Source organism: Perna viridis, chromosome 4 (assembly GCF_037379345.1).
Source record: "Perna viridis isolate PV_CMFRI_1.1 ecotype Kerala chromosome 4, ASM3737934v1, whole genome shotgun sequence".
NCBI lineage: Eukaryota > Metazoa > Mollusca > Bivalvia > Mytilida > Mytilidae > Perna > Perna viridis.
In genome coordinates, this window is record NC_142448.1 from 29,575,279 (window position 1) to 29,587,369 (window position 12,091).

The window sequence follows — 12,091 nt, forward strand, 5'->3', positions numbered from 1 at the left end:
CTGTTTTAGAGACGAAGTCTTCATATTGAAAATTCTACCTCAGCTGGATCTGCAAAATGTATCACCAAACCGCTTTCAAAACGTCTAACTTCTAGCTACTCACAGCTGTCAAAGAGGTACTCCAGTCCTACCACGACACTTGTTACTCCCGTAGTGGTATTAAATCAATGTAGATCCTGAAAGAATAATCAAGGGAACCAAGGTTATAGCGGTAATCAAAAGAATGTAATCCAGTGACAAAGACCAGACATGGAAAACAGACATACACAACAAAGAACATAAAGTAACTAAAATCATACATAAAAAGTAACAAAAGTAAATGAGCAACTCGGACTCCACTAAAAACTGGGAGCATGGACCAGGTGCACCGGTAGGGTAAGCATCCTCTGCTTTTCTAGAAACACCCGCCGAGTTCCTCATAAAAAGGCAAGTCCGGGGTAGACAAACGAGGAAAGGAGAAATAAATGGGATTTTTCTTTTTTAGCTCGTAGAACTCTACCGAAAGATTCAAGTTTGACAATTTTTTTAATGATTCCTTGTCAGCGTTTTTGCCCTTATAAGTTTAGCAGTTTTTAGCCAAATTATTGAAAACACTAAAATATAGTAAAATACTATCAAATGTGATGATATTTACGATAAGGCCTACAATAGTCTTCCTTGAATCATGTTGTAAGACAACTCTGTGTTAAAGTTATTGATCTTGGAAGGTAATACATGACGTTTAATGCAGTCTTCAGCCAATATCGCGGCAACTATTATAGAAAGTAAGAAAACCAGTTTCATCTGATGAAATGATCTTGAAACTCAGACCTACGAAAGTCTCCACATGTCGAAGTTGTATGGCGATTATGTGTTTGAGCTGTTGCCATTGAAAGGCAAAAATGTTTTTGCATTTGTTTACCAATATCTGGAAGACCATATTAGTTTTATTTTTGGTCTATAGTAATAAGTTATAGAAAGGAAAAACATTCAATTGATGAAATGATTATTAAATTTAGCATACAAAAGAATACAGGACAGCAGAAAAGGAAGATTTCCTTTTGAGAGTTTTTGCCGTTGGAAGGTTACATTGAACCAGTGATTCAGTCTTCTGTGAACCTCTATTCATCAGCCAAATATTGTGATATCCTGGTTTCATATGGTGTCGAAAGATGCTGTTGTAGACATCTTTATGAGAAATGTGGCATTCGTAAAAGATGGCGTATTAATAAAATTGAAAGGATTGAATGTCGTATTTTATTTTATATCAACTTTCTCATTGGAAGCCAACACTGCTTCAATAGTAAATAGTACGTTTTTATGAACAGAAATTAATGATTAAAACACTAAATTTTGATGCAACATATGTAATTTGTGTACACTTGTTCCGGTTCCTACATATCATATTACACATAAGCTTTTACAATACATCAGATCAGTCGACATTATTTTGCACCCTGCTTAGAGACAAAACGGATGATTATTCAGTTTTATAAGTGTAATGAATTAAATCTTAATTTGGTGAATATCTTCATTGTATCATTCCAATGTTTTTTTTTTTACTTTTGTTTGGATTCTTTCGTCCATTGTAAAGGTTATCGTTGTTTTTGCTATAGTTTAAACCGCTTTGTTTATTGATTTTTTTTATTTTGTTACTTTCCTTTTGTTTTTTGTTTAATTTCAAAAGCTTGTCTAATAAGAAAACACAACTCATATAATCAAAGTGCTCAAGCACTGAGTCCAGGAAAACTTCAAATAATATATCAAAATTATACATGCAACACAAAATGTTAAGCTAATTAAACCGATCAGCCTGTTATTTTAGAATAACCAGTTGTTATTACAAAGGGTTTTTTTTCGTCCTTGACTACTCTTACGAATCTTGCACGACGGCAACCAGTTGTTTTTTTTTTATAATGCAGTGCATACCTATACTGTTATTAGTATATTTTTACATCTTCTTTAGAAATGCATCATTAATAATTATAAATCATTTGTATGTAATTCATGTACCAGACAAAATTCTTCTGGACTCAGAAAATAGAAAGATTGACATGGACATTGTTTTAGGGCTCATACCGTGTATGATTTTAACTACCTGATGATTTTTAATGATGTTTGGAGTTTGGAGTTTTGAGGTTTCAAAATATCTGGATCAACCTGAATATTGATTGATATATTTTTGTAGTTTTCAGTCCAACAGCCATGTAAAATGTAAACTGCAAATTTTGCAAGGAAATATGACTACTGTTCTGCACCGGCAATGTTTACCAGTTTTGAAAATTGTAAAAGTATATGCACAAATAATGTATACCTTCATCACTTACTTTGTATGAATGTCGCAGAAAATCAGCATTTATGAAAGGTCTACTTCTGGGTGCTTTGATATCCATCCAAGCATTTTCATAGACATAGAATTTCTGACTCAATCGACAGTGTCTTTCTTGTGTCATGAAAATCCTGAATCTTACTTTATGATCTGCATTTTAAACGAATGTATCTTGAAAATGTACGGACAAAAAAACCATACTGATAATCAGTTACACATGGATTTAATACACATGACATGGTATTACTATTTCTATACATTCCATACATTCCATAAACCTGACAGCTGCTTCTTCTACTCACCGCTTGACATAACTGTTCACTAGTATTTGTTTATTTGATAGAACTTACACAATTTACAGTAGTTTGAGTTTCAGGTACATGTACAAGAATGCATTATGTACAAGTAATTAATGCATGCATAGAGTGACAGACAAATGTATTGCATAATTTAAAGTCCAAGCCAGTGGCAGATCCAAGAGGGTGCATGGGGCTGGCACGTCTTCTTTATCTTGAGAAAATTGTCATGTACATGTGTATTTTTTTTTTGTTAAGGTAAATAATGCCTTAGCATCTCTCTTTTTCTGAGGACCCTCGTCTGGCACCCCTGCTTTCCAAGACGTCTGGATCCACAACTGCATGACTTAACCAAATAACAAACTTTAAGTTCATCCGAATCACAGGTCAGTTACAATGATAAAATTACAAATTTGAGAATGGGCCAATTTCTAATACAATAAAAAAACATACTTAATAAATTCTGGAAAATTTAAAGCAGGAATGACATAAGCAAGTCCAAATGGGGACCGTTTATGCTCGAAAAGACTAGTTTGCTATATAGAAATAATTTATTTCAAGATCCACCACTGAATGTAATGAATATGCCATGCCACAAACCCTACTTTTATTTTGACAATTAAATCCTACATGTACATGAATGTTTGTTTATTATTTGATTTACTTTTGTACATGAAGTTAACAAATGTTTTATGTACATGTACAAAATGAGTGCATTATATGTACATAAAACACAATCAAAAAAACTTTTTCGAGATTAATAGAAGAATATACATGAAATAAAACATGTCACTCAATTGTTGTTTTGAATTTTTGTCGGAGGCATAGTATCTTGACCACCGGACTGGGGTTAATCCACTATACAATGTATAACTTGAGTACTCTTAACATGCATAAGAAATATTTGTATCAAACACATTTAAACTTACAGGACCCATCTTGATATTGTAGACATTAGCAATAAACTTAAAACTCAAAAAGTGCACATTGCAGGTTAAAAAATCCGCTAGAAACTCCCGACATCTTCAATAAGAGGGAGGAATGAGCAAAAGCTTCTCGATTGAGTTTCTCATGTGCCTGTGAATGTTTGATCTCCATCAAGTCGATTCGAATAAATAGTCCTACTCGCTGAGTGAAAATTTAAATAGTTTAAAATAAGCGCATAATCATAGAAATACTACAGTTCAACAAATGTTGCAAAAAACTTTAATATAATTATACTTCCATGTCATACGAAAAATAAAACATCAGACAATAAACATGACATGGGTGTGTGGATGATTGAATGATCGGCGGCTTAGCGACATACTTACGTAAACTTTGCAAGGTGGAATTGGGGCAGGATAAAAGGAACAGCCGCGGAATGTTTTGATATTTTGATGGTACCACGTCCCAATATCCCACTTCCGGTATCCAAGATGCCGATGACCTCTAACTCAAGTTCAGACTAGTGTCTCCCTTGACAAAAATTGCCTATTTCGGTATGCTATACGTGTTTTATGCCAAAATTTCTCATCAGCAGCAATAGAACTAAGCACACAAGATGATCTTAATTGAAAATTGATTGTAAACCAGAAGTACTCATAATCAACAATAATATGGATATAGGAAGCCACATCCGGTACATAGAGATTCCATCATGTGCAATGCAAGGAATAAAGCCTCGGTGTCTTATAGGGGTTTTGAATTTTGTTCTACTTTTACTACTTCAAACACGTCTGACTACAGGTGTGATGAATTCTCACGAGAAGCTTTGATAATTCAATATACAAGTACAAATCGCATTTATTTTGCAAAATTCTGAATGATGTAGACACGTTTCAAGTAACTCTTATCAACAACATATAAAACAACAATAATAAAAATAATCCCTGAATATTTCATCTTGTTTATATTCTAGATTTAAATTTGTGCCATATTTTGTGATTGCACAGTCCGCTCCACTTTGAATACCACTTGATGCATTTCTGGAAGGAGATCGTCGTGGACTAGTATCATAATGATATTTGTTTGACAATGATAAGGATCTTCCTATCATTTTTTATTGTTTTTAACAAGGTCTGCCATCTCTTTCATACTTTCAAATATTCCCTCACCAGTTGTTTCACATGCACCATGAATGTACCATTTTCTATTTTTCATCATCGTCAGTCCTAGCCCTTCAGCTAATTCTCCTGGTTTCATGGCACCTGAAGTTTACCAATCAAATACAGAAAATACTAGATACTACAGACACAAAATAAAACAAAATAACATTTATGTTATAGTATATTTGGTGTAATATTTTATTAATTCTATAATGTTTTTACTTTTTCACACCACAACATCACAAAATTATATTTTACGTTATGTACCCTTTCGATATTAATTTGTTCTGATCTTAAACGAATAAGCTTTTTTTCTTTTTTTTTTTAATTTTGAAAATAGATTAAGTTGTAATGCTTTTGGTGAATGAAAGTGTTCTACGTCATTAATAGATCAAATGTACATGTATATTAAATACATGCAAACGTCATATAAAACAGCTTCATGATAACCATGTACATGTATAACAAAGAAAATAAACATTACGATAAGAATGTTTGGTCTATGAGAAGTTCTTTTAAGACAATATATGTGCACAATATGAACTCACATGGTAAATCCTGCTTGTTTGCTATCACCACAACAGGAACACCTCTCATTTCATCACTGTCCAGAATTCCATGGAGCTCTTCTTTGGCTTCTGCCAGTCGATCTCTGTCATTGCTATCCACAACAAACATCAGTCCTATAAGATCAAACTAATTTTGTTACTATTAGTTTATTTTTAATTCATTACGTCGTATCACGACACAATTATATTGTTTTGAGTAAAATATACATTAAATATCACTAAAATGTGGATCGAAAGTTTGGGATTTTGTTTTCTGAAAGCTTTGAAAACTCGTATAGCATTTTCAAAAACTGTTTATAGCTATCTACATATCTTTAAGAGGCTGTCCATTTCAAAATCAGGCAATTCCTATGATATCGGTGGCACAACATATTTTCCCATTCAGGTTTTTGTTCCAATGTAATGTCTATATTATAAATATGTCAAATATTTTAACGATTTTTAAATCGAGAGAGGATGGCTCAGAATCTTATTTTAAACTTCTCTTCCAAATCAATCAAATTTTACAAACATTGAAGAGTTATCCCCATTTGTCAATGAGTGTCTATGCTTTCTATGGAACTGAATCTATTTTATTTTTACAGTAAACCTAAAACCAATATTCAACTTTGAGAAAGGATGCCTTTGTGATATAAAATTAATGTTTTTTTTAAATGCTTGTGACATCCACCGCCTCGCTTATGGACACCCTCTTATATAATTGACACTTTCCAAATCGAAATTGAAACGCCGATATAATGCAATTAAGTATCCTTACCTTCAGTATTTTGGTAATAATGCTGCCAGAGACGTCTGATTTTCTCCTGACCACCGATATCCCACACAGTAAAATTTACTCCCTTTACTGGACTCACGGTCTCCACATTGAATCCTATCGTAGGTATGGTGTGAACATTTTGGTTCAGTTTTATTTTGTACAGAATTGTTGTCTTTCCTAAATACAATAAGGTGAAAAGTATGGAGTAGAAGTCAAAGTATCCCTTATTTGTAAATATCCAGGTTTTATTGACAATGATTATTTTTAAACTTAAATTCTACAAATAATGTATACTAAGACAAAGAAATAACAAACCTGAAGCATCGAGTCCTAGCATTAATATTCTTGCTGGCGATGGTGACGAAAATTCGAAAACAAATCATCGCACAAACTTGATAACCACAGATTTTGTATCAGTTTGCTTTTTCTGTTTTTATTGTCTATATCATACTTTCACAAAAAAGTTTTGAATGTAAAGTATGATATTGTTTTCGTTCATATACTCTCTTTTGTGTTTATGGCTTCATTGTTGACAATTTAATTCTACCAGGTATATAGTTCCAGCATGGAAGCGAGGTACGTTTAAATTAACACAGTATTTGTAATGTTAATGGTTATGTACAACATTGAAAATCTTTTGAAATCAAAATACTATGAATATCAAGACAAATAAATGTCATACCTGCAGCATCAAGTCCTAGCATCAATATCCTTGCTGGCGATGATGACGAAAATTCGGAAAACAGATTGTACAAACTTGATATCCACAGACCCATTTTCTATCACTTTGTATTTTTTGTTTTTTTTCAATTGAAACTTTCTATACTATATTTCGAATAAGAAGTTATAAATAAAAAGTATGAAAACGATTCCCTTTATATACTTACTTTTTTTATAATGTCATCATTGACAATGTCATTTTACCAGATATATACTTCCAGCATGGAAGTTATGACAAATGTTTACATAGTACGTTTAAATCACCGATCTAGTCCGAGTGATCCGGGTTATTAATTACATCGCACCTTGACAACAAAGCTATTTATATTTAAAGGTATTTTCCAGCTTAGTATCGATCGATCGAGCAAAAATAAACATACAAATGACTTTAACCAAAATAACTAAGGTCATTTGACTGTGTCCTTTCAGAAGAAAATACTTTTGGTATTCACTTTCATTTAGTGTATGAGGATCGTCATTACTCTTTGTAAAATATATGCTCATATCATTACATATTTCCTTCTTACTACAGACGTGCATGTGCATTTAGGAAAAACATAAACTATTGCTGGACCTTGATGACCAAAACAAACAAAAAACATGCTTGATTAATGTAGAGACAGACAAAGGTCACCTGTTTATCTGTGATTTATCCTGTGTAAAAAACTATCATATCAAATGAAACAAATGACTATATGTTCGTATATTTTCGCATTTTCTACAGTTTGAAACAAGAGGCTCCCAAGTGCCTGAATCTCTCACCTAGTTTTATTTTTCGCATTTCAAGAAAAAAAAACTTCAGCGAGAAGTCTAACGACTTAAACATGTGGATACGTTTGTCAGAATCACTTCACCAATTGAAAGTTTCTGTCCATCTTTATTTTCGGAATACTTGCTAAAAATGCAAAAACATTATATTTCCTTTTTAAGTGTGATAAATCTCCATCCTACAAGTCATTCTATAACCCACCTAATGAACTCTATGGTAGGCACTATCGTAAATATCATTTTATCAATAAAATATGTCTTATCTATTTTGCTTTTCAAGATACTGGCTAAAAATACAAAAACGCCATTTTTACCTTTCAAATACAGTTTATCTGAAAGTAGTTCGTCTTTCAACTTCGACTCTATCAAGACTTTTGTATAGCCTCTAAAGTTAAAGGAGGTGGCCATCTTTACATTTCTGTATTTCTCATAGTTGTTGAGATATTCGTTAAAATAATCGCCTTTCACCCTGTGCACATAGATATGACGGATAATTTTTTTACAACCGAACAAAAATTGAAACGTAAATTTTGTGCAAGATGCCCTACGAATTATTCATATTATCTTCCACTGAAATCTATCACGTATTTTCAAAAAAATGTTTATAGACACGATGAGTGCCAAGTGGTGGTATTAGCAATATAACATGCACAGCAAAGTCGGGTCATATTTGTATTTAATTTTACATAACATTTATGTATTTTTTTCTTCATATCTTAGGCAAAATATATGTAGGTCTAAAATCTTTCCCAGATGCACATGGTTATATGTTGTCAAAGAACATTTGTAGTGAATTACGACCATATTTTTAAGATGGTAGTGTTAAATTCTTAAGTGGATAAAAAAATATCTGGTTTTCATGTAATTAAAGTCGTAAATTTAGATACAAATGAAATATTTTTTATTTAGCTAGCAGGCTTCACATAGTGACCAACACTTTGGATTAGATTCCCAGAGTATGTCACTTTCTCAAGTTTAACTGACTGTATTTTTATAAGGTTAAAAACTATATTGCAGGTGTAATAGAGTTTTGTCCAAAGTATATGAAAGGTAAATCACATATGCTTTCTAACAATAAAATCAATAATGTTAATTATTATAAGTAGTTATCAATTATTGAATATTTTTTTAATTTCCGGTACGGGAAATCCTGTTTTCAAAAAGAAGGGGGCATTCTCACTGGGGTTATTTTCTAGTGGTTACACTATCTTGTTCCGTTAGAACTTTCGAGAGCATTCTGACTAGGGTCATCTTCTAGTGGTTAGGGTTGATGGTCTAATCCTTTTGTTAACAGCTGCATAAAGTTCTGTGGATGGCTTCTATTTATCATAAAAGGACCAGAATTTCGTGATGTTCCTGGTAATATATAATAATACGTCAAAGAAAATGTCTGCTACATTGTGTGCGCTGTAAAGAAATTTCGAAAACTTTGAAGTTCCTACCAACCAAGGCCAATTTGTCTAAAGTGTAGTAAAATTTTATCATGATTAACCTTAACGAGTCGTTAAAAAAATTACGAGTCATTTCCCGGCAAATCATATTTCAAATATACAGAAGAAGATGTTTACAAATTGCTGGAATCTTTAATGGACGACATATTTGTCCAGTGTGGTGGACGCGTTTTTTTAACAAACGGTCGGCATTCCAATGGGAAAAAATTGTGCTCCTCTACTTGCTGACCTATTCCTCCACTCCACGCTTATGAGGCTGACTTTATAGCTGATCTGATCAGAAAGAAACAATATCGTTTAGCTAGATCCTTTAATCTCAGTTTCCACTATAATATCTTTAAATAATCCTAATTTTGTGGATTTGATACATCGCATCTATCTAGAACTTGAGATAAAGGATACTACAGTCACTGTGACGTTAGCCTCATATATTGACCTACACTTAGAAATCGATGGTAAAGGAAAAATATTAACCAATCTTTACGACAAACGTGATGACTTTTCATTCAAAATTGTCAACTTTCCTTTCATCTGTGTCAACATCCTTTCGGCACCTGCGTATGGAGTGTTCATATCACAACTCATACAATATGCCAGAGCTTGCCGAGACTACGCAGACTTTCTGTATCGCGCTAGAATTCTAACAAATAGGCTTCTGGAGCAAGGTTATGTTGCTACAAGATTGAAGCCATCACTACAAAAGTTTTATGGCCGTCATCATGAACTCGTGGATCGTTGCGGTGTATCCATCAGCGCCATGACATAGTTTTCTTTTCCTCGTTTGTCTACCCCGGACTTGACTTTTTAAGAGCAACTCGGCGGGTGTCTTTAGAAAAGCAGAGGACGCTTACCCTACGGTGCATATGGTCTATGCTCCCAGTTTTTAGTGGAGTCCGAGTTGCTCATTTACTTTTGTTACTTTGTATGTACGATTTCAGTTACTTCATGTTCTTTGATGTATATGTCTGTTTTCCATGTCTGGTCTTTGTCCCTGGATTACATTCTTTTGCTTACCGCTATAACTTTGGTTGCCTTGATTACTCTTATCTTATACCGAGTTTGCTAATTTTAGGGTTTTAAATATTAACCATGATCCTATACAGAGTAAAAATACGGGAATGTGACCACCCCATTTATCTTCTGCAAATCAAAAGCAAATGGTTAAGGGTAATAACAGAATTACCAATTGATAAAGTCTAGACAGTATTTAAACGGAAAAGTTCGTATAACAGATGGTAATATCAGGGCAAAATCCGGAAAGTTGGAAAACCACCGCATCCAGACTTGGTATAGGCATTTCAAAATGAAGGGTGGATTTAACCAGGTCTTATATCGCGCTAAACCTCCCGCTCCCAATACAGTTCATTATTCGAGTATACTTTAGCACAAATAAGCAGCAAATTGAAACCAGTCAAAATCGGTCATACCAGTGTTCAAAACAGATAAGAACAATAAATAAATTAAAAAAAAAACAAAATATAATAAACTTTATATAAATTCTAGCCACTAGTTTAAAAAATAAATCTTGAATTTTTTATTCTTATAATCATAATCTCGCTGTCGATCAGATGTAGAATAAGGATTCTACATTGTAGCAGTCCTTTCAGGAAACGGTTAATAAGTGTATAATAATAAAAGTCAGCAATAAACAGAAACGTTCAAAGTTGTCGCCGACGGCGAGATTTACTAGTACTAATGTTCGGCCAGTACGAGCTTACCACGCTTGACACACGTGGTGTTTTCACCAACAAATTATTTTCAAGTATGTCATAGACAAATGCTGCAAAAATTGCCCTAAAATTTGACTAGAGTTGATAACGTTCAGCTCTAACGCTTCAAAACCATCTGCATTTGTTTACTCTGTTGGCTGAGAATATAAGGTCTCATCACCGTACCACCCTATTAACATCCGTAACTGGAACTTTAAGAAGTAAGATTAATCCATCGTTTGATTTATACTGAGTTTACTCGATTAGATGTTTGATAATAATATTAAGTAGCACTCCAGCTAAGAATCATGCAAAATGTGATACATGGTTGGAAAGCCTACATATTTTTATTTTTGATATTTTGTTTAAAATGTTTAAGTAAACAGAAATTTATATTTGGTTTTTCATATAACCCGTGCTCATAGGAGATAAAAATTATATAGAATGCACTGTAGATTTCAAAATTAAGGGAGATAACTATGTAAATGACACTAAAAAACAATAGAATATACTGGATTTTCAATGTTGATTATCCCTTAAGAGCAGACAGATCGGAATGAATAAATACACATTTCATAATTTACACCCATGAAAAAACGTAATTACAAAAATAAAAATATGTAGCCTTTTCTGGGGTGTATCACATTTTTCAGATTTTGCATGATTATTACAAAGACAGCTACTTAATTGTTCTGGACTGATAGAAAACTGTGAAAGAAACCGTAAGTTTAACAATAAATTACAGCGCCTATCCAAGTTAAGTATAATTTGTTTGTTAGTTTATTAAATGGGATTTTTTTTTCTGTGTTGTACGAAAGTTGTATAAATTTTTGGGTTTTCAAAATAACTTTTCGTAGTTAAAATATCTTTTTTATGTGCTAAGTATTCTTTTTGAATCGTTTTGTCAGTGTCTATTGATACCATTCTTTTTCCAATGGTTTCCAATAATATACATAGGAGAAAAAAAAGAACACGAGTTTATTGCATAACGTTCATATTGAACAGAATAAGTCTGCAATATTAAACAAACGAATGAACTTCTCTCCAAATAGTTCATGAATTATTTACAATGCATGACATCGACTATATAATACACAGTGTTTAAAAGAAATAAAACATCTTTCCGGGTCTTCAACATCACTTTTCGTTATTTTGTTATAAGATATGGTCGTTTTTTGTTTGTTTTTAGTCTATTTTATCGCTCTGTCAGTGACTATTTAGTCCATACCTTTTCCAAAAGTTGACATAAAATTAAAAAAAGACCAATTTATTGCAAAAAGTTTATCATTAACATGATAAATCAGCAAATAAAAACTGAATGCCTGTCGATAATGTCAATGATTAGCGGAGCGGATGCTCCTTGAAACATATGTACAGCATATCGAAATTTACATTATATATATATGTCATTGTTATTTGTGTATGT

General features: G+C 32.7%; 1 protein-coding gene across 1 annotated transcript; it reads right to left on the reverse strand.

The window, feature by feature from the left end:
* Positions 1-2,625: 2,625 nt before the first annotated feature.
* Positions 2,626-6,859, reverse strand: LOC148619665 (uncharacterized). The gene is made up of 4 exons (XM_088579823.1): positions 6,700-6,859; positions 6,018-6,194; positions 5,240-5,374; positions 2,626-4,793 (listed from the first exon to the last, which is right to left on the reverse strand). Exons 1-4 carry the CDS (start codon positions 6,791-6,793, stop codon positions 4,639-4,641), a joined length of 561 nt encoding a protein of 186 aa, XP_088435949.1. The 5' UTR covers positions 6,794-6,859; the 3' UTR covers positions 2,626-4,638.
* Positions 6,860-12,091: the final 5,232 nt, after the last annotated feature.

Excerpts from the sequence above, each read along its gene's own strand:
- LOC148619665 (XM_088579823.1), bottom strand. The coding sequence starts at position 6,793 with ATGGGTCTGTGGATATCAAGTTTGTACAATCTGTTTTCCGAATTTTCG. Across the intron at positions 6,195-6,699 it reads GCTAGGACTTGATGCTGCAG|GAAAGACAACAATTCTGTAC; the intron begins GTATGACATTTA and ends TATTGTATTTAG. Across the intron at positions 5,375-6,017 it reads TTATTACCAAAATACTGAAG|GACTGATGTTTGTTGTGGAT; the intron begins GTAAGGATACTT and ends TTGATCTTATAG.